This window comes from Perca fluviatilis, chromosome 4 (assembly GCF_010015445.1).
Source record: "Perca fluviatilis chromosome 4, GENO_Pfluv_1.0, whole genome shotgun sequence".
Taxonomy (NCBI): domain Eukaryota; kingdom Metazoa; phylum Chordata; class Actinopteri; order Perciformes; family Percidae; genus Perca; species Perca fluviatilis.
The window spans coordinates 44722267-44744822 of NC_053115.1; the positions used below are offsets into that span (position 1 = coordinate 44722267).

Genomic DNA, 22556 nt, shown 5'->3' on the forward strand with positions numbered 1-22556 from the left:
GAGAAGTTTATAAAGTGTTGCTACGACAACGACTGTAGGATTCTTAAACAACTGAAAAATGTCCAACTAGAATCCATAAAATTCTTCTTAATTCAATAGTGAACAATAACAACCTGTCTGTCTGTCTGTCTTTGTGTCTCCAGGAAGGATGCCCAGCCTGAACAGTCCCCCAGGTCAGTGTCCACTCTCTGATACTAACTAAAGACAGACTGAATCGGTGGTCCTCCATGTATTAATAATCGTGCCGATTTTGTCCGATCGGTTGTTGTTACACCTGATTGTTTAATGATCCAACAAGTCCTCCAAACCATACGAGGATACCGGTCGTTTATTCCTCTTTAGTCTAACTGCAACATATAAAATACTAGGGCAGTAATATTTAAAAGAGCTACTGTTTATAATAGATCTTTTGACAGCAGCTATGTTCAAACTGCAGACAGATGACCAAAGTTTCTGACTGCCAGAAGTCCAACAGATCGTCCAATAACTGATCAGTGGAGACTGTCCTCTCCCTGAAAAACTCCCCCATAAGTTCCAGCATCATTCTGACCTATATTTATGTTTGTAGTGGTGGCGCCCTCTAGTGGGTCAAACAAACACAGGACTTTCACCCAGGAGACTGGGGTTCATGTCCCGTTAGAAAAGAAAAGCAATTTTTTACTTTTTTTACTTTAGGGCACAAACGGAGCTACGTCATGTTCTGCATCACGTGGTAACCTTCAGGAAGTGAAGTAACATCTGATTTGAACCCAAACTGTTAATTTCATACCTTTTGTTTGTTTGGAAAGCTTATTACACTCTAGTGCAGATCAAATGACTGAACTTTGCTCTGACCGAAAGTGACAAAAACGCTGGAAAAAGCTTGTGATGCTTTAACACTTAAGACTACTTTAGACGCTTTAGTGAAGATAGTATATCTGTACTGATGTATGAATTATTTATTAATGATTAACGAATGATTTGTAAACCTTTAAGAAACATCTGGAAAGTTATTATAAAGTTAATGATTATAATTCATTGTTAATGGTTAATGAATACTTTGTATAGCATTTAGAAATTAGTCAACAAATAATCACTAATCATTTCTTTTTTATATGATTATTATAATGTGTTACCTAAATGACAACATGAACTAAAGAACCTTCTGTAAAATTAAGTTTCACCAACAACAATCAATAATCTGGAATAAACAGAGTTATAATTATAATCTGTGTTGAAGTTACAGGATGTTAATCACCACACTGTGAACATAATCTTAATAATAATAATCTTAATTCATAAAATAACCGACTAAAAGATGCATCAACATTAAATATTCAGACAGCAGTTTTCTTTTAATAGATGGTTGTTGGTTATAAATGTTTAAACGTTCCATGGTCAATAAAGTTTAACAGTGAAAAGCCTCTTAAAGAAAACGTCACTTTAAAGATATCATTTATAATCAAAGGGAAGCCCCTCCCACCACCAAAACCCATTTGAAGCTGCTGTCAATCACAAACTGATTTCTGTCAGGTCCATTAAGTCAAGAACACACATAACAACAAAAATGATTTAGGACATTTTTATTGAATAAATTGCAATTCAAGTTGATAAATTCTGAATTAAATTTTGGCGGTATGGCTCTGTTCAGGGAGTCCTCTGACCTTTCATGAGCACCATGAAATAGCAGAGAGTCAGAGGACAGCAGCATCATAGGGAACGCTCACACAGTTTAGGACTGGGAGAGCTGAACTATTCCCCCACGTGAACAGAGCAGCAACGATGACATAAAAGCAAGCGCCACGTTATACACGACAAGGAGGAGCCGGGGAGGAGGTGGGCGGCAGAGAAGGGAGCAGCAAGCAGTTAGGAGCAAACTGAATCTTCTTTAAATAGGGCGCCCTGTTTGAGCGTAGCCATTTAGCAGCGAGCACTTTGAATTGTCTTGTTGCTTAAAGGTGCTGTAGAAATAAAGTTGCCTTGCCTTACAAACTCAGCCTGTCAGTCAGTCACCAGGGCATAGAAACCACTGTTGTGCCTGCTCGTCTCTGAGGAAGTGTAAGATCAACAGCACCGCGACCGCGAGGAGAAGATACCAAAATAGTTTACTCAGAACATATAGCCGGCATTTATTAAACATCAATTAACCAACAGTATGACCTTGTTTCTCTTTTCTTTTGTAATGTCCTTTTAGTTGTGAAAATCAGTATTTCTCTTAGTTTTCAACTTTTTTTCCACATAAGTAAAAAAACAATAAAAAAATAAAATGACCTCAGAGCTCTGATGAAATAACCCCAAAATAATAAACCAAAGTCCATCTACCCGGGTAGTATGTTTTTTTTTAACGTGTGGTGAGATCTCGCGCTTATCTGTACGATGCAAAGAAGAAATGGTGAGTAAAGCAGTCCGTGTTGCAGGCAAGATGATCATCCACGCCCTCTGCTCCTCTGCCTCGTGTGTCCAATGGCGAACACGTCCAATGGAACTCCCTTTTTTTTTTTTCTTTTTTTTTTTTTTTTTTTTTTTTTTTTTTTCTCTTTTTTTTTTTTTTTTTTTTTTTCTCTCTCTCAAATCATGCATAAAAAAAACAACCGGAGAAAAGGAATACAAGAAAATGAACTTGTCATAAATTCGACCCTTTTTCTCTGCTTTTCCTTCCTTAGAAGTAGATTTGGTGGGAAAAACGTTTTTTTAACTAGCTCTTAAGTGCTATTTTTTTTACTTTGTTCATTCAGTGTGGACAATCTAAACATGGTGTCAGTACCCGATCCGTTCCACCTGCACAATCCGTTCTGCACATGCGCAAGATGTTCACACGCTAGCCTCCAGCTAACGTTAGTTAGCTAATAGCTAATTCGGCGGACCGCTAGGTGATTATAGCGGTAGCTAACGGTTAATTCGGCGGACCGCTAGGTGATTATAGCGGTCTGCCGTTAGCCTCCCCCGGGAAACTAACGTTAGTTTAGCTAACAGTTAATTCGGCGGACCGCTAGGTGATTATAGCGGTCTGCCGTTAGCCTCCACCGGGAAGCTAACGTTAGTTTAGCTAACGGTTAATTTGGCTAACCGCTAGCTGATTGCAGCGGTCTGCCGTTAGCCTCCACAGTTAAGCTAACGTTAGTTTAGCTAACAGCTAATTCGGCTAACCGCTAGCTGAGACAGCATGTAAACTTTAAAAGACCCTCAAAATAAAACTTGAAAATAAACGTTAACATATATAACAGCTGTTACGTCAGTTCTACTTTACTTGTGCTCATTTAAAATACAATCACTCAATACTTGTCTTTATTGTTATTACTGTAATGTCTTAATTTAGCTGTAGCCTGCTTTTCCCATTATGTTTGACTTAACGTTATTTTAGACTGAATGGCATGAACGCAGCATTATCATCTGCGCCTACGTCATGGCATACGTGTCATCTTGCACATGCGCAGAACGGATTGTGCAGGTGGAACGGATCGGGTACTGACACATGGCTTCAGCTCACTATCGTTCCGTTGTTTTTTTGTCCTTATTTTTCTTCTCTCTAAAAATCAGTGTAGCAATTTTTCCCACTATGCAGTGCCACCACTGCCACCTACTGGACAAATATGGTGTGCAAAGAAAATATAACTACAAGTAATCAAGAATACATTAATATAATATTAAACTAGAAATAACCTAATCCTGTTTGTAGGCTATTTTCGAGTGGGTTACAGCTGTCTGCGTGAAGTTATGAGAAACTGTAACCACACTTGAAACCACTTTATCGGCATCACCGTGAGTCACTGTGACTTCAACAAAACTGCAGAGCCCACGTAGTTTGCATCGTCTGCAGCTCTGCGAGTGTGTGTGTTTGTGTCGGAGCACCGCTCACTGTCAGTTTTCAGAGAGGACAGATAAGCTTGCGGTTACGCGCTCTCAATTTCAACATTTAACGTGTAAAAAAAGGGGGCAAATTTACTGGTCGCACATGTGCGACTGGATGTAAAATTCAGTCGCACACTCTCAAATTTTGGTCGCAAAATGCGACCATTTGGTTGCAGTCTGGAGCCCTGTCAATCCTCTCTGGATTATCAGGAAGCTGCTTATACTCTCCTCGTCTCACACTGGTCAGATCTTCAGACAGGATGAGTTCTGTACCAGCAGTGTTTGGGTCCAGAACCAGAGGAGTGTAGGAGACCATGTCCTTCATCTTGTTCCAGATGTTGAAGCTCAGGTTGCCCAGGTGTTTGGCCTCGTCTATCAGAGCTCCTGAGAGCAGCTGTGGATCATCCAGCAGGGGGCGCTGCTGGACTCTTTCCACTGCAGCCTTGTAGTTGTAGCTGCTATCTCTCTGCTTAGAGACTCTATATTCTCCTTCATCCTCTGACTCTTCTGCTCCTCTTCCTCCCTCAGTGCAGCCATCCTGACCTCCTCTTCTTCTTCTTCTAGAAACTGGTGAAGCTTCTTAAACTGTTACTTAATCTGTCTCTCTGTGTGTCGGGCCTGGACCTTCATGTGTTTTGCTGTTTGAGCAAAGTTCATTTTAACTTGTTCAAAAACCTTTAACTTCTCTTTTAATGGCTCCAGAGTTTCCTTAAGTTTCTTCTTGTGTTGTCGGGCAGCTTCATCGATGGGTCTGAATCTGTGGTTGGAGTGTTTTTCTGAATCTCTGCAGACAACACAAACTGGCTGCTGATGGTCCAGACAGAAGAGTTTGAGTTTCTCAGAGTGTAGACTGGAGAGAGCCTCCGAAACTCTCTGATCTCTCTCCAGTAAGGACTCACACAGGTTCTTCATGCCTGGTTTAACAGTGGTTCATCCTTTGAAGACCTCTTACAAACTGGACAGTCTCTGATCGGTCTATCTGTCCACCACCTCTGCAGACAGTCTTTACAGAAGCTGTGCGTGCATGACAAGATGACAGGATCTTTAAAGATGGCTGTGCAGCAGACAGCAGAGATCTTTCTCTAATCTGAAAGCCATTTTGTCTCATGGGTGAAAGAGACAGAAAGTCCAGTCAGTCATGGCTAACTTAACAGTTTTTAGTCCAACTCAACTTCAGTGTGTGGACAGTCAGCAGGTTGAAGCAGCAGTGTTGTAGTTTTCCACGTTTCTCTCCTGTAGCTGAACTCACTCAGAGGAAGTTGTTAGTTTGGTCTGAAGGTGAATCTGATCCTCTGTTTTTCTGTCAGTGTCTCTCTCTAATTCAGTTCAATTCAATTTTATTTATAGTATCAAATCATAACAAGAGTTATCTCAAGACACTTTACAGATAGAGTAGGTCTAGATTCACTAATTCCCTCAAGACCAAGCATGTAGTGCAACAGTGGCAAGGAAAAACTTTCTTTTAGGCAGAAACCTCAGACCAGCAGGGCGTTGCAGGACACCACCTGTCTATACTTTGTATATCACATTGCACTTTTCTGCTCTTTTTGCACTTCTGGTTGGACGCAAACTGCATTTCGTTGTCTTTGTACTTGTACTCTGCACAATGACAATACAGTTGAATCTAATCTAATATCCAGGCATATCAGGTCGTAGCAGGGCACATCAGGGCGTAGCAGTGCATATCAGGGCTTAGCTGGCCATATCAGGCCGTAGCAGGGCACATCAGGGCGTAGCAGTTTATATCAGGGCGTATCAGTGAATATCAGGGTGAAGCAGTGCATAGCAGGACGTAGAAAAGCATAGCAGGGCATATCAGGGCATTGCAGGGCGTTGCAGGGCATAGCAGGGTGTAGCAAAGGAAAGCAGGGCGTAGCAGGGCATATCAGGGTGTATCAGGGCATAGCAGGGCGTAGCAGGGCAAATCAGGGCGTATTAGGGCATAGCAGGGCGTAGCACGGCATAGCAGGGCGTTGCAGTGCACTGCAGGGCGTTGCAGTGCACTGCAAGGCATAGCAGGTCGTTGAAGGGTGTTGCAGGGCGTTGCAGGGTGTTGCAGGGTGTTGCAGGGCATAACATGGCGCAAAGCAGGACCACGGCAACAGCTGCAACCATGATTTAGGTGCCACCCTAATCCAGGTAAAACTGCGAGGCGAGAAAACATAAGGACTCCTGGGAATAAGCTCCCCAAAGCTAAATTAGTAACAAGCAGTTCTGGGACAAGGATGCACAGATGGAAAGAGAGACGAGAGAGAAGCTTAGTGTGTCAAAGGAAATCCCCCAGCAGTCTAAAACTAGAACAGCATAATTAAGAACTGGTCCAAGGTAAACCTGAGCCAGCCCTATAAGGGTTGGTAGATGAATCTGACGACTATGAGGAGGAGCAGAGGACGAAGAACAAATTGTTTCCTGGTTTGTCTCAGGTGAGTCAGGTGATGGGTGGAGCTCTGTCACGCGTCTTCTGCCAAATATTGTTGCTTCACCTGTAACACAGGGGTGTGTCTCATTCCTGAGTGGTGATGCTGGATATGTAGAGTGATGCAAATGATAGACTCTAAGAAATATCTATGTATTAACAGTTGTATGGCTGTATACTTTGTCCATAGAACATGGTTCATGGTTCTATTTTTGTTTTTTACATTTCAAACATTATTTATGCTCTGCCACAGAGGTTGGTTTTGGGGGATTAAAGAATTAAGGGGCAAAGTCCAGTTAATGAGCTGCCAGAACTTTTTCTATTTCTATATCTTTTTTCAAAATAAATTTGAATGTAGTGGAGGAGTAAAAATAAAAGATATCAGACAGACAGCTCAGCCACTCCCTGTTCCCTGAAACTTACGTTCACATTGAGTCTTTGTTCTTCAGTTTCTGGATTCAGCAGCTGGTTGAAGTGGTAGTGTCCCAGTATTCCCAGTGCTCCCTCCTGGAGATGTCTTCTCTCAGTAGAAGTGGTCGTGTCCCAGTATTCCCAGTACTCCCTCCTGTAGATGTCCTCTCTCAGTGGAAGTGGTAGTGTCCCAGTATTCCCACTACACCCTCCTGTAGATGTACTCTCTCAATAGAAGTGGTAGTGTCCCAGTATTCCCAGTACTTCCTCCTGTATATGTCCTCTCTCATTAGAAGTTGTAGTGTCCCAGTACTCCCAGTACTCCCTCCTGTATATCTCCTCTCTCAGGGGAAGTGGTAGTGTCCCAGTATTCCCAGTACTCCTTCCTGTAGATGTCCTCTCTCAGTGGAAGTGGTAGTGTCCCAGTATTCCTAGTACTCCTTCCTGTAGATGTCCTCTCTCAGTGGAAGGGGTCGTGTCCAAGTATTCCCAGTACTCCTTCCTGTAGATGTCCTCTCTCAGTGGAAGTGGTCGTGTCCAAGTATTCCCAGTACTTCTTCCTGTAGATGTCCTCTCTCAGCGGAAGTGGTTGTGTCCCAGTATTCCCAGTATTCCCAGTACTCCCTCCTGTAGATGTCCTCTCTCAGTGGAAGTGGTAGTGTCCCAGTATTCCCAATACTCATTCCTGTAGATGTCCTCTCTCAGTGGAAGTGGTCGTGTCCCAGTATTCCCAGTACTCCTTCCTGTAGATGTCCTCTCTCAGTGGAAGTGGTAGTGTCCCAGTATTCCCAGTATTCCCAGTACTCCCTCCTGTAGATGTCCTCTCTCGGTGGAAGTGTTGGTCCGAAGGTGAGTCTTATTGTGTATGTGTGTGATCTTAGTAAGGCAGAATAACAACCTATTTCTTTGTTGGTCTCAGGTCAGATGAGTCATGTGTTCATCATTCTAGTTTGTCAGGTTGAGTTTCATTCCACACTGATTAATCATTTCTTTAGAAACCCATCAGAAACTGTAAACTACCCATATCCTCGGAGGGTTTAACAACAGTTTTAGAACAAGCTTTTTTAAATAAATGTGTGTGTCTGTTGTCCCTGCAGTCAGAAGGTCAGTCTGAAGGAGAGGGTCTTCTCGTCTCCCCGGAGTTCAGGAACCAAAGGGAAAGGTTCCCCTCAGCACGGTGGGCCTTATGTTTCTAAATGTTGCAGTTGTTGAACAGTTCACAAAGAACTATCAGATTATTGTCATCTGCAGCAGTGGAAGAAGTATTTAGATCCTTTACTTCAGTAAAAGTACTAATACCACACTCTATAAATACTTTGTTACAGTAAAAGTCCTGCAGTGAAAATGCTACTTCAGTTAAAGTGTGTAAGTATCATCAGGAGAATGTAGTTAAAGTATTAAAACATTGTAGTGTTTGTAAAGGATCCAACCAGTTGTGTGTTTAATGGTCTCATCATCTCAGCGTGACTTGTAGCCGTTATATTGTCAGCTAGTTTACTTTAGAATCAAACATCACATTTTATAAACTACATGTGTTTTGTGTGCAGGAATCTTAATGTGTAAAGTAACTAGTAACTAAAGCTGTAACAGATGAATGTAGTGGAGTAACTAAAGTAACTAGTAACTAAAGCTGTCAGATGAATGTAGTGGAGTAACTAAAGTAACTAGTAACTAAAGCTGTAACAGATGAATGTAGTGGAGTAAAAAGTCCAGTATTTCTCTCTGAAATGTAGCGGAGTATAAGTAGAAAGTGGCATGAAAAGAAAAGACTCAAGTAAAGTACAAGTACCTCAACATTTGGACTGAAGTACAGCACTGGAGTAAATGAACGTAGTTAACATTCCACCACTTATCATGTGTTTCCTGTGGTGTTGAGGTTTAGTTTTAGTTTAGTTTATTTGAGGTGGAGGTTTGATCCTCCCGACAGGTTCTCTGTTGAGAAAGTAAAGACAGTAACATTTGTGGGCCTACTGGACAGAATGAAAAGTTAGTTTAGTTAGTTTAGTTTGGTTTGTATAGACTTGATCTTGTTTACTGGATGTACTGTACAGTCCTGGGATAAAGACTTACATGTCCTTCTCCTTCCCTTCCGCTATCTCTGATATTTATTCTGCATGGGACCCCATGCATCCTTGGCTTAGCACCGCCATGGAAAGCTGTGACTGGTTTAAAGAAAGAAAGTAGCTTGCTAGCTCGAAGTATGTTGTTGTTCTCCGTAGGGAAGGGGTTTTGAGGGGTTCTTTGCTTCCCTACTTTCTGTCTCCAGGGACTCCCACAGTTGGATCCGGTGGTGCTGGTCCTGGAGGTCCTGGAGTCCTAGGGAATGTCCAGGCCTTGCGACGGTCCCCCAGCTTGGAGCCCAGTCTGGAGGACAGTCCCAGCAAGGTTCCAAAGAGCTGGAGCTTCGGAGAACGTAGCAGAACCCGACAGGCCTTCAGGATCCGAGGAGCTGCCTCCCGCCAAAACTCTGAAGGTAAGAGGGGGAGTCCAACCAATCAGAACAATCTGCAAAACTGCACAACAATCAAAACTCCTCCAGGACCCTAACGATAGCTTTAGCGAGCTTGGAGGATTCATCATTAACAAACTGAGATTGATCTGATGAATAGATGGATCACGTTAGAATACCGTGCCCCAAAGAGCGAGCTCGCTGACTGGATTCAGCCCTTAGATGATGTAGTGATGATGAGTAGAGTATGATCTTCCTCTGATGAAGGTTTGTCTCCTCTCTCCTCCTGCAGTGCTGATAGAGATGCAGGACGAAGAGTTCAGACAGAAGAGCTCCCCAGGTCAGCGCACACACGCACGCACACAAGCATGCACACACGCACACAAGCAGGCACACAATTCAGTTCAATTCAATTTTATTTATAGTATCAATTCATAACAAGAGTTATCTCAAGACACTTTACAGATAGAGTAGGTCTAGACCACACTCTAGAATTTACAAAGACCCAACAATTCCAGTAATTCCCTCAAAAGCAAGCAATTAGTGCGACAGTGGCGAGGAAAAACTCCCTTTTAGGAAGAAACCTGGGACAGACCCATGCTCTTGGTAGGAGGTGTCTGACGGTGCCGGTTGGGGGTGTGATGAACAGTGGCAATGATAGTCACAATAAAAATAATGGATCAGTGTCTAGAAATAGTAGTTGTACACAAGCAAACAAGCATGCACACGCACACACAAGCAGACACACAAGCACACAGGCACGCACACACGCACACAAGCAAACAATCATGCACACATGCACACACGCACACACATGCACACGTACGTTGTTTTATTTGACATAGTCCTCCTGTGGAGCATTTTGCTGAATAAAGTTGTGTTAAATCATATTACTACAAACTGGGACGTAATGTTTCAGCACAGAAGGTCACTGGACTTCAATTCAACTTTATTTATAGTGTAAAATCATTACAGATGTTATTTCAGGACACTTTACAGTAGGAGTAAGTCACACCGTCCTGGGTAATGCAGCCATAATCAGGACATAATAAGGTAATGTGTTTCATCCAGGTGCAGCTCAATGTTTCACACACATTGCGATGTTGTTGTTTCAGACGCCAGCCTGCCAGGAGAAGACATGGCCGATGACAACAAGAGCTGCCACTGCGAGTTTGTCCCACAGGATCTGACCCCAGGGTTAAAGGTCACCATCAGGGCTATCTGGTACCAACCGTCTTTTCTTTTTCATTCACAACATCATTTATTTTATCAGTTTATCTGCTTGTCATTCATCGCTTTACTCATTGTTTATTTGCCGTTATTATTCACTGAACTCATTCTGCTTTGTATTCATGTTATTTTTGTTTTTGTTTTTTTCTTTTATTTGTGCTCACCACAGGGTCAAAGGTTACCATCAGCTGTTGGGTAAGACCAGTCAGTCTGACCTCCAGTTAGCTTCATAGTTTCTGTTGTTTCTGTTTTCTATTGCCTGTTATTATTATTATTATTATTAGTATTATGGTACATTGAAAAGTCATAAAAAGTCATAGTATAGTATGTCTAAAAAGTCATAGTATACGATGTCGAAAAAAGTCATAAAAAGTTATAGAATAGAATGCCTTTTATTGTCACTATACACATGTACAACCAGATTAAAAGCAACTCCTTTTCCAGTGCCAACATGTACATACAGGCAGTGTGGGGGGGAAGGTGCACAGTTCTAATACACTATATACATATTAAAAAAATTAAAAAGATAAGTATGGTTTCATATACAGTGTGATATGCAGTGTGGATTAATGATATTGCACAGTATACATTTATTGCACATTAATGAAATTGCACAGTATTATATATTATCAAAAGTATGAAATATTAAATATTGCACAGTAGGTGGATAATAGAAAGTCCGGTGGTTGGGGGTAAGACTGTGAAGTCAGTGCATGTGTGAGTTCAAAGTGGTTACGGCTTTCGGAAAGAAACTATTCTAGTCCTTGTTCTGATGCACCTGTAGCGCCTCCCTGAGGGCAGCAGGTCAAACAGATCAGAGCCGGGGTGGGGGCTGTCCTTGGTGATGTTTTCTGCTCTGCCGAGGCAGTGGGAGGTGTAAATGTCCATCAGGGAAGGGAGAGGGCAGCCAATGATCTTCTGTGCTGCTACTCTACTCTTACTACTCTCTGGAGCCTCTCCCTATCTGCCACAGTGCAGCTGCCGTACCATACTGTCATACAGTACGTCAACAGGCTCTCGATGGTAGAAGGTCAGCAGCAGGTTGGAGTCCAGGTTGTGCTTCCTGAGGACCCTCAGGAAGTGTAGCCGCTGTTGAGCCTTCTTGATGACCGCTGTGATGTTGTCTGTCCAGGAGATGTCAGCGGAGATAAGGACGCCGAGAAACCAGAAGGTGTGGACCCTCTCCACACACTCACCGTTGATGTACAGGGGTCATTTAGCGGTCGGTGATGTTTTTCCTGAAGTCGACAATGATGTACTTGGTTTTCTTGGTGTTCAGAGCCAGGTTGTTCTCTGAACACCAGGCTGCCAATTTCAGGACCTCCTCTCTGTAGGCTGCCTCGTCTCCCTTTAAGATGAGTCCGACCACTGTGGTGTCACTAGCAAACTTGACTATGAGGTTGTTGTTGTGGGCCGGACTGCAGTCGTGGGTGTAGATAGATAGATAGATAGATAGATAGATAGATAGATAGATAGATAGATAGATAGATAGATAGATAGAGATACTTTATTTATCCTGAAGAAAATTAAGGTGTCCAATAGCTTATACACAACATACATACACATAGGCACACATACATACTTCAAAAATACAAAGAAAGATATCAATATTGTGCCCTTATAGTAAAGTTAGATTGTAAGGCAAGGCAAGGCAAGGCAGCTTTATTTATACAGCACATTTCAGCAACAGGGCAATTCAAAGTGCTTTAATTGTAGCATGTTTAAAGTGGCGGTTTGGAAAAAATGCAGAAAGGTGCAATGGTATCATAGTGCAAGATAGTGTCAGTGCAAATTCTATGTCTATTCAAGTACAACAGTAACACTAAATCATTACTTAACTACACATACAATCTAGTAAAAGACTTGAAGAAAAGTGTAGGTTAAAGTTGAAAACTGTTAAAAAGACAGTGTGGTGTATTGACCATACAGGCAAGCTAGCAAAATGGGCAGATGGCTAATATAGCCAGTAAGGGAGTCAAATAGTGGCAATCAGTCCAGTCCAAGGTAGTCCAAGGTAGTTTACGTGTATGTATAAAGGCTCCCAGATGAAGGCATGGTACAAAGGGCAGTGTGCAGAGCAGACTTAAACACTTAAGTCAATCACACTCTTCCCATTCTGTGTAGCATTGAAGAGCTTGATGGCCCTAGGGACAAAGGACCTACGCAGCCTGTCTGTTTTGCAAGATAGAGACAGGAGCCTACCACTGAACATGCTCTTCTGCTTGGAGAAAGTGGTGTACAGGGGGTGGCAGTCATTGACCATTATAGAGAGCAGTCTGCTCAGGGTCCTCTTATCTGCAACTGATGTCAGTGACTCCAGTTCCATGCCCACCACAGAGCCAGCTTTTCATACCAGCCTGTCCAGTCATCCAGCATCTCTATTCCTAGTGCTGCCTCCCCAACATAACATAGCATAGAAAAGGACACTGGCCAGAGACCAGAGACAGTACAGGAGGGGGCTCAGCACACAGCCCTGTGGGGAGCCGGTGCTCAGCGTGCGAGGGGAGGAGAGGTGGGGGCCGAGTCTCACCGACTGGGGCCGGTTGGTGAGAAAGTCCTTCATCCAGGCACATGTGAGAGGGGGGAGGCCGAGAGTGACCAGTTTAGTTTGGTGATGAGAATGTCCGGAATGATTGTATTGAAAGCTGAGCTGTAATCCACAAAGAGCATCCGGACGTAGCTCTGCTGCTGCTCCAGGTGGCTCAGTGCAGAGTGGAGAGCTACGGCGTTGGCATCCTCTGTGGATCTGTTTGAGCTATATGCGAACTGATAGCGAAGTCTGGGGGGAGATAGTCCTTGATGTGGTGAAGAACCAGTCTCTCGAAGCACTTCATGATTACCGGAGTGAGGGCCACAGGACGATAATCATTTAAGCTGGTGATGGGAGACTTCTTCGGCACTGGGATGATTGTGGCTTATTTTAGGCAGGGTGGGATGACTGCCTGGGTCAGGGAGAGGTTGAAGATCCTGGTGAAGATGGAGGTGAGCTGGTGGGCACACGCTCTGAGCACCTTGCCAGAGTAGCCTTCCTAGAGTTCAGTGCCAGGAGCACCCGTCCGACATCATGCTCCCTCACAGTGAGTGGAGTGGTGCAGGAACCAGGTGGGGATGGGGGCAGGGCTGGAGTGGTGCAGGAACCAGATAGGGGTGGAGGAAGGGCTGGTGCAGATGAGTGGTGCTGTTGTGATGTCTCAAAGCGAGCAAAGAAGAAATTTAGCTCCTCTGCCAGCGGCGCACTCAGGTCCCCTGTTGTCGCATCACAGCCTCTGTAGTTCGTGATCTTGTATGCTCCGCCACACCTCCCGTGTGTTGTTACTGGACAGGTGGGACTCTATGCTCCTCTTGTGGTCCGCCTTGCCTTTCTTAATACCACTTTGCAGGTTGGCTCGAGCAGTCCTGTACAGAGCTCTGTCACCTGACCTGAAGGCAGCATCGCGGGCATGGTTGGTCATCCAGGGTTTCTGGTTTGGGAAAACCCGAATGTTTTTGTCCACAGTCACATTTCCGATACAGAACTTGATATAGTCCAGTACTGTTCCTGGGAATGTTTCCAGCTCCTGGTGTTCAAATAAGTCCCAGTCCGTCTGGCTGAAACAGTCCTGTAGTTTGGAGAGTGCATTTTCAGGCCAGGTCTTTATGGTGGGCCTGGTACTGCGTCTGAGGGGGGTGTAGGCTGGGGAGAGCAGGAGAGAGATGGTCTGATTGGCCTAGGTGGGGGAGGTGTATGGCTCTGTATGCTTGCTTAATGTTGGAGTAAACATGATCTAGAGTGAACTCCCTTTAGTAGGGTTAGCCTTATTAAAGGTGCAATATGTAATATTGTATGTAATACTGGCAGCTAACGGTTAAAATAGTTACTGCACTACCAATTCAAAATACTGGAGAGTCGTTTCCCCCGCCCCCTCCTGCCCAGACTCGAAGTTCACGGAGGTTGCCAGGCTGAGACCGCAGCATTCACAACAATGTTGCTAGACGCTTTTCTCACATAGCCAGACATTACTTCACAGCACAGCAGAGTAGCTAACGTTAGATGCTAGTCTCACATAGCCAGACATTACTCCACAGCACAGCGGAGTAGCTAACGTTAGATGCTAGTCTCACATAGCCAGACATTACTCCACAGCACAGCAGAGTAGCTAACGTTAGATGCTAGTCTCACATAGCCAGACATTACTCACAGCACAGCGGAGTAGCTAACGTTAGATGCTAGTCTCACATAGGCGGACATTACTCCACAGCACAGCAGAGTAGCTAACGTTCGATGCTAGTCTCACAAGTCGCGCATTACTCCACAGCACAGCAGAGTAGCTAACGTTCGATGCTAGTCTCACATAGCCGGACATTACTCCACAGCACACGGAGTAGCTAACGTTAGATGCTAGTCTCACATAGCCAGACATTACTCCACAGCACCGGCGGGAGTAGCTAACGTTCTATGCGTCTCACATAGCCAGACATTACTCCACAGCACAGCAGAGTAGCTAACATTAGATGCTAGTCTCACATAGCCAGACATTACTCCCGCACAGCAGAGTAGCGACGTTACGATACTAGTCTCACATAGCCAGACATTACTTCACAGCACAGCGGAGTAGCTAACGTTAGATGCTAGTCTCACATAGCCAGACATTACTCCAAGCAGCACGGAGTAGCTAACGTTAGATGCTAGTCTCACATAGCCAGACATTACTCCACAGCACAGCGGCGTAGCTAACGTTAGATGCTAGTCTCACATAGCCAGACATTACTTCACAGCACAGCGGAGTAGCTAACGTTAGATGCTAGTCTCACATAGCCAGACATTACTCCACAGCACAGCAGAGTAGCTAACGTTAGATGCTAGTCTCACATAGCCAGACATTACTCCACAGCACAGCAGAGTAGCTAACGTTAGATGCTAGTCTCACATAGCCAAAATTACAGTATGAACCGCTAAAAACACAACAGCCTCACCATCCTCTCCACACGCCAGTCAGGCACACTTCCTCTGCTTAGAATTACAATAGGAACCGCTAAAAATACCACCACCATGCCGACTGAACAGCCCGGTCTCATGGCAGTTCGTGTAAATGTGATGTTATTTTAATCTATTGATACGTGTTCACGGAGACGTTTTTGTCGGTTATTACGCGGGCGGACAACATGATTCGGCCGCCTCCGGGCCGCCTCATCCAGCGCCCGCCCCGCCGGGCCGCCGCTTCCCGGCTTATGGAGCTCTTTTCCGGCCTCGGCGCGCCCTTTCCCGAGAAAATAAGCGTGACATTCGGCGCTTTCCCCGAGAAAATAACGTCACATTTACCGTAAAAAACGAGAAAAACATCTCCGTGAACACGTATCAATAGATTAAGTATAACGTTGATATTTACACGAACTGCCGTGAGACCGGGTTGGAACTACACGTTGTAAACAGCCATGGCCCGCTTGCCTGGTCCTCCCGGTAACGTTAGCAGGGTTAGCATGGCGGCGTTAGCCAGGACCAGTCGGGATCACTTTACTGGCTTTACTGTCTCAATTGTTTTTGCGAGTAACCAACTCGGGTACTCTAGCTATATAATTCAATGTGAGTACACAAATGTTGAAATGACATAAAATGCCCCTAGTAGCTGTGATAAATTAGCCTGAAGCTAATGCTTACCTGTTCAGGAGGAAATAAGCCAATTCTGCGTCCTTTTGGGATCTAACCTGTCTCCATCTTTCAAATACATCTCCAATATTTACCAGGGGGTTGTTCCGTCTCTGGTCAGGCAACTGTTTTTTTAGGTCGGGTAGAATCTATCTCCATTTATCCTGTTCGTTTGTGTGCTGCTTTCATGGCTGTACTACCATTACAGCTGTAGCCCGCTGGGTTTACCTGTTTACAGGTATATCTGGCAACCCGGCCTGGCTGTCAAACGGCCGTTGATAACAACACACACACACACACACACACACACACACACACACACACACACACACACACACACACACACACACACACACACACAGATCAAAACATAAACAGAAATTCCGTCACGGAATGTAAATTTCAAAAAGAAAAAATACTGACATTAGCATTGTTGTCAGAAAAGATAGTATTTCAGTTTAACATGTTTCCTTAATATCTGATGAGGCATTGGTGTCATTTTTGGATTTATTACAGTACAAATATTACATATTGGACCTTTAAAGTCTCCTGCGATTATATGAACACCATTGGGGTGGGCCCGCTGCTGTTCGTTTATAGTGATCAGCAGGAGAGAGAGCGTCATGTTTACATTGGCGCCGCGTGGAATACACACAGCTCTAACGATCACTACTGTTAGCGCTCTCGGTAGAAAGAAAGGCCAGCATCTTACAGACACGTACTTGAGGTCAGGGGAACAGTGTTTATCTATAATTGTCCCGTTATTACACCAGTTATCATGTACGTACATACAGAGCCCCCCTCCTCTTCTCTTACCGGAGTCCTCGGTCCTGTCCCAGCAGAGCAGAGTGCGGCCTGCTAGCTGCATGCTAGCATCGGGTATCCCCGGGTGAAGCCAGGTCTCAGTGATAATCAAAACCCAGCAGTCACGAACAAAGCGATTCCCAGCGAGTTGTAATTTCAAGTCATCCACTCATAGAATTGTATGTCAAAAAAAGTCATAGTATAGTATGTCAAAAAAGTCAAAGTATAGTATGTGGAAAAGTCATAGAATAGTATGTGGAAAAAGTTCATCAAAAGTCATAGTATAGCATGTTGAAAAAAGTCATAGTATGTTGAAAAGTCTCATAAAAAGTCATAGTATAGTATGTCGAAAAAAGTCATAGAATAGTATTTCTAAAAAGTCATAAAAAGTCACAGTATAGCATGTCAAAAATGTCTTAGAAAGTCATGGTATAGTATGTGGAAAAAATTGTTAAAAGTCATAGTATAGTATGTCAAAAAAAAGTAATATTATAGTACGTGGAAAATTCATAAAAAGTCATAGTATAGCATGTCAAAAAAAGTCATAGAAAGTCATAGTATAGTATGTCAAAAAAGTCATAAAAGTCTTAGTACAGTATGTTGAATAGAGTCATAGTATAAAATGTCAAAATATTCATAAAAAGTCTGTAAAGTATGTTGAAAGAAGTCATAAAATGTCAAAGTATAGTATGTCGAAAAAGTCAAAAATGACGACTGCAGGTCTGAATGTCTTTGACATGCACTAGAGGTTGACATTGACAGCTGACTTCCTGTTTCCTCTCTCTCTCTCTCTCTCTCTCTCTCAGTATAATGCGATTCATGGTGTCTAAGAGGAAGTTTAAGGAGAGTCTTCGTCCCTATGATGTAATGGACGTGATTGAACAGTATTCAGCCGGACACCTGGACATGCTTGCCCGCATCAAGAACCTCCAGTCCAGGTAAGACCTCGAACCGCCGCCATTTTTATTTCATCCTGAATGTTCTCTTTGTTGGCGGGACACTCCGGCTTTGGTCCCAATGAAAACACTTGTTTAAAAAAGCAATAGTCACATTTACTGAAAAAAGTATTGTGATAGTAAGATGCTAATTTCAGAGTTTGACTTTTGCTGTCTCCTGATCGGAAGGGTGGATCAGATAGTTGGCAGAGGGACACCAATCGCAGACAAGGACCGTCCCAAAACAGCCAACGAGGAGCTTCCTGAGGACCCAAGCATGATGGGACGGTTGGGGAAGGTGGAGAAGCAGGTAACCAACGGTCAAGGCTCTCGGACTCTGAACCTGCTGGTTTCTTTTGATGCAGTTTCAGTTTGAAATCTGAACCCAATGTTGTGTCCCTCAGGTCCTCTCCATGGAGAGAAAGTTGGACTTTCTGGTAAACATCTACATCCAGCGAATGGGAATCCCTCAGGCTGAGACCGACGCCTACTTTGGACCCAAGGAGCCGGAGCCAGCCCCGCCCTACCAGAGTCCAGTGGACCAACTGCAAAAGAGCCAGTCCATCTCCAAGATCCCCCAGTCAGTGTCTACACACCAACATGTTGTCTATGTATTCACTTGTTGTCCCTTTGTTTTTGTAATGTAATGTAATTTTATCTAGACAATTAAACATTTACCTTAGTCATGATCCAGTCTGCATGGAGTGCTGCTCGGTGTGTAGAAAGTGTCCCTCTGATGCTCTTCAGTTTAAAACGGTTGAAGGACTCTGAAGAACAAGAGAGGGTAAAGTTTAAATAGCCTGTAATAACTTCTTGTATACAAAGTTATTGAAACAGGAATAAGTCAAAAGAGTAGTGTAAACAAGTAACACAGATAAGGTCACATGACAGACCAAATCACATCAAATATCCATTACAATATAAGGGCTAAATAGCAATGAACAAGTAAAAAAAAATATACTCACTTAAAGGATTATTAGGAACACCCGTTAAATTTCTCGTTAATGCAATTATCTAATCAACCAATCACATGGCAGCTGCTTCAATGCATTAGGGGTATGGTCCAGGTCTAGACAATCTCCTGAACTCCAAACTGAATGTCAGAATGGGAAAGAAAGGTGATCTAAGCAACTTTGAGCGTGGCATGGTTGTTGGTGCCAGACGGGCTGGTCTGAGTATTTCACAATCTGCTCAGTTACTGGGATTCTCAGGCACAACCATTTCTAGGGTTTACAAAGAATGGTCTGAAAAAGGACAAACATCCAGTATGCAGCAGTCCTGAGGGGGGGGGAAATGCCTTGTTGATGCTAGAGGTCAGAGGAGAATGGGCCGACTGATTCCAGCTGATAGAAGATCAACTTTGACTCAAATAACCACTCATTACAACCGAGGTCTGCAGCAAAGCATTTGTGAAGCCACAACACGCACAACCATGAGGCGGCTGGGCTACACCAGCAGAAGACCCCCCGGGTACCACTCATCTCCACTAAACATAGGAAAATGAGGCTACAATTTGCACAAGCTCACCAAAATTGCACAGTTGAAGACTGGAAAAATGTTGCCTGCTCTGATGAGTCTCGATTTCTGTTGAGACATTCAGATGGTAGAGTCAGAATTTGGCGTAAACAGAATGAGAACATGGATCCGTCATGCCTTGTTACCACTGGGCAGGCTGGTGGTGGTGGTGTCCTCTCAATATGGGCCAACATTTCTAAAGAATGCTTCCAGCACCTTGTTGAATCAATGACGAATTAAGGCAGTTCTGAAGGTGAAAGGTGGTCAAACACAGTATTTGTCGGGTGTTCCTAATAATCCTTTAGGTGAGTGTATATACAAAACATCTTTAAACCTCTTAATCTTTACCTGATGAATGATAGGATAGTCTGCTTTGTCTAAAGGTTAAGTTGTTCCTATGTTCTTATCTTAATGATTTTAAAGAGCACAAACACATGAATGCATTTTTTTGTTCAGGGTGTTGCCTGGCGACCACGTTGAGAAGAGTCGTTTTGGGACAAAGATGGTCCGCTCCAGCAGCTCCACCGGACACAGGAACTACAGCGCTCCCACCTGCCCGCCCTCAACCTCCTGGCAACCAATCAGCTCTCAGCTGCACCAGCAGGCCCCTCCCCAGCGTAGCCATGGCAACACTCCGAGTCCAGTGGGGGACGGGTCACTGGTTCGACTCCCGCCTCCTCCGGCCGGAGAGAGACACGGCGGGAACCGATCGAGCCGGCACAGCGCTGGAGAGAGAGGGGGGGCGGAGCCTCCAGAGAGGGGGGGAGGAGGAGGAGGAGGAGGAGGGGGAGGGGAAGCTGGACAGCGACGCCTCCGTCTCCATCCCATCTGTCGACCACGAGGAGCTGGTGCGCTCCTTCAGCGGCTTCTCCCTCTCCCAGTCCCGAGAGAACCTGGACTTCCTCAACAATGGCTTCTACTCCGCCAGCCGGGGAGGTGGCACCGCCCGTTGCGCCACCGTCCGGCCGTACATTGCAGAGGGTGAGTCGGACTCCGACTCGGAGCTCTGCGCTCCCTCGCCGCACTCTGACCAGGCCTGGACCGGAACCAAGTAGAGCCGAACCAGCACAGCAATTCAAACAACGATCAAAATATGGATTTAAACTAAGAAACTGTTAAAAACTGAAACAGACACTTTAAACACCAGCTGGAGTTACAGAATAAAGCATCATGGGCACTGTAGTCTCACAGACATATCTCCACATCCCTGCAGTATGGTCTGGCCGCCCCGCTCATCTATTCTGGGATAGGGGTTACACATTCTGGCTTGTTGGTATTTCTTTAACACAGTGGTTCCTAACCTTTCTGGTCTGAGGTTCCCCAGCAGTCCTGTCAGACAAACTCACGTACCCCTTCGTTCATTCACAATGTTTGTTTCAAATGTTTAACACTATTCGTTATATAAAAGTGGATATTGTTAGCCTGGGAAAACCCTGACGAACTTCCGGCAAATTTTAGATTTGCTCTGCAACTCCGTCTGGCCAAGAGCCCATTCAAGCCCATTTCCAATTTTTCCAAATCGAGGCACCAATCACAACCGTTGACGCGGGCTTTACACGATATGACGATAGCGCATCGACGTTGAATCGTCATCTCCTTCATTGCTCTGATAGGTTTTCGCTCTGCCCAATTGCGCCTGGGGTCAACCAGGCTAGGATATTGTTCATTTTTTTGTACAACTGAACTGTCAATATTACGTTTGGTATGGTGAGTATCCTACTACTACAAACCTTCTAGGATACTACTACTTGGAGTGAAGCTAAATGTTTGACCATATATCCATTAACGATTATTTTAACTAACTATTTCAACCATTTATCCAGTACTTATAAATAATCATTCAAACTGTTTAGCTTACTTTTTTACCCTTAATTTCTGGCGTGGAATCACTGATTTAAACCAATCACAGCCATCCTGGGCGGCGCTAAGTCCCAGATGCACAGACTGCGCCCTTGCAGAATATATAGCGGAGCTAACGGAGGAAGACGCGCCAGATGTCAGGCTTTATCCCAACACTGAGCCAGACCAGAGGAACTATGGACCCCACAAACAACTGGCTCTATCGCTGGTTTTATTCATGAGAAAGTTTTAATGTGACAAATGTTTGTTTTCACTATCACTGATTGGTTCACTGCTGGCACACGCTCACACCTGATTGGTTGCTTCTTTCCATGTTTAAGGGTTAGGGTTAGTTATTACATTACATGTCATTTAGCTGACGCTTTTATCCAAAGCAACTTACAATTGCTACATATATGTCCGAGGTAACACGCCTCTGGAGCAACTAGGGGGTAAGTGTCTCGCTCAGGGACACATTGGTTGATGTATCGCAGTGGGAATCAAACCCAGATCTCCCACACCAAAGGTAGGTGTCATATCCACTGCGCAGTCACCACCCCACCCAGTTAGGGTTGTAAACACTATTATCAGACACCTCAATGTTGCAGTCGTTTTGAAAAAGCTGACACAAAGCATCATGGGAACAACAGACTGTGTTATTTCCTGAGAGTCATCCCGAGCTTTCAGCATAAAATTGTTTATTCTGCCCTCTACAGGCAGAGAGCTGGAACTACAGAAACTGTGACAGAGATACAACTTTGTGATGTCTTTGTAACCGTATTTTGCACGTTTGTGGCTAATATTTTGCAGGTTTATCGGAGTTTCTAGGTTTTAAGGTTTGAAGGAATCTTTCACTTTGAAACTTTCACTATTTTCTGGCGTTTTATCAACTATATGATTAATGAAGAAAATAATCACATTATTTGTAGCTGCAGGCCTAAAATATGTCACTGTTAATTATTTTAAAATATTCATTCATAAATCCCAACGGCTGATTAAATAACCCAGCGACAGGAATGTAAACAATATGTGAAGATCCGTCCAGCAGAGCGAAGAGTTCAACATGTCTGACCAGCAGAGGAGAGCTAAGAGATGTAAATATGAGTGTCATCATCAGACAGTAAATGTTTATTAACTGTCTGTACATCTGATCAATCCGCTATGGATCAATGTGGGATTAGCTGTTAAATCATTTTAATTCATTCATTCCTCTATCTGCATGTGAACATTTTATTTACCACTTACATGGAGACAAAGAAGGAAAGTTGTTTTTTTGTAATTTGTTTTTTGAAAAAAAAATGTAATATTTTGTGAAGGGTTTTCATTTGTCAATCTGACTGTCCACCTTTAAATGTTTAAACCACCTATAATTGTTTCCATGGTCACCGTCTGTCTGTTCAGATCAAACTGTACGTTTGTGTAGAGATTGCCTGTTTGATTGTATTTCAGTATTAATTAAAAACCTTAAACCATCTTCAGTCTTTATGTGTTAGTTTCAGCTCTATG

The 22556-nt window shown here is 43.9% G+C and overlaps 1 protein-coding gene across 1 annotated transcript in view; it reads left to right on the top strand.

The window, feature by feature from the left end:
• Window positions 1–22524, top strand: part of LOC120557302 (potassium voltage-gated channel subfamily KQT member 2) — a 32376-nt gene extending 9852 nt beyond the window's left edge. The window contains 9 exon segments of the mRNA XM_039797491.1: window positions 144–173; window positions 7753–7832; window positions 8922–9128; window positions 10220–10328; window positions 17568–17699; window positions 17886–18006; window positions 18101–18276; window positions 19668–20009; window positions 20011–22524. Of these exon segments, the coding sequence (XP_039653425.1) occupies window positions 144–173; window positions 7753–7832; window positions 8922–9128; window positions 10220–10328; window positions 17568–17699; window positions 17886–18006; window positions 18101–18276; window positions 19668–20009; window positions 20011–20266 (1453 nt within the window). The 3' untranslated portion in view covers window positions 20267–22524.
• The last annotated feature ends 32 nt before the right edge of the window (window positions 22525–22556 follow it).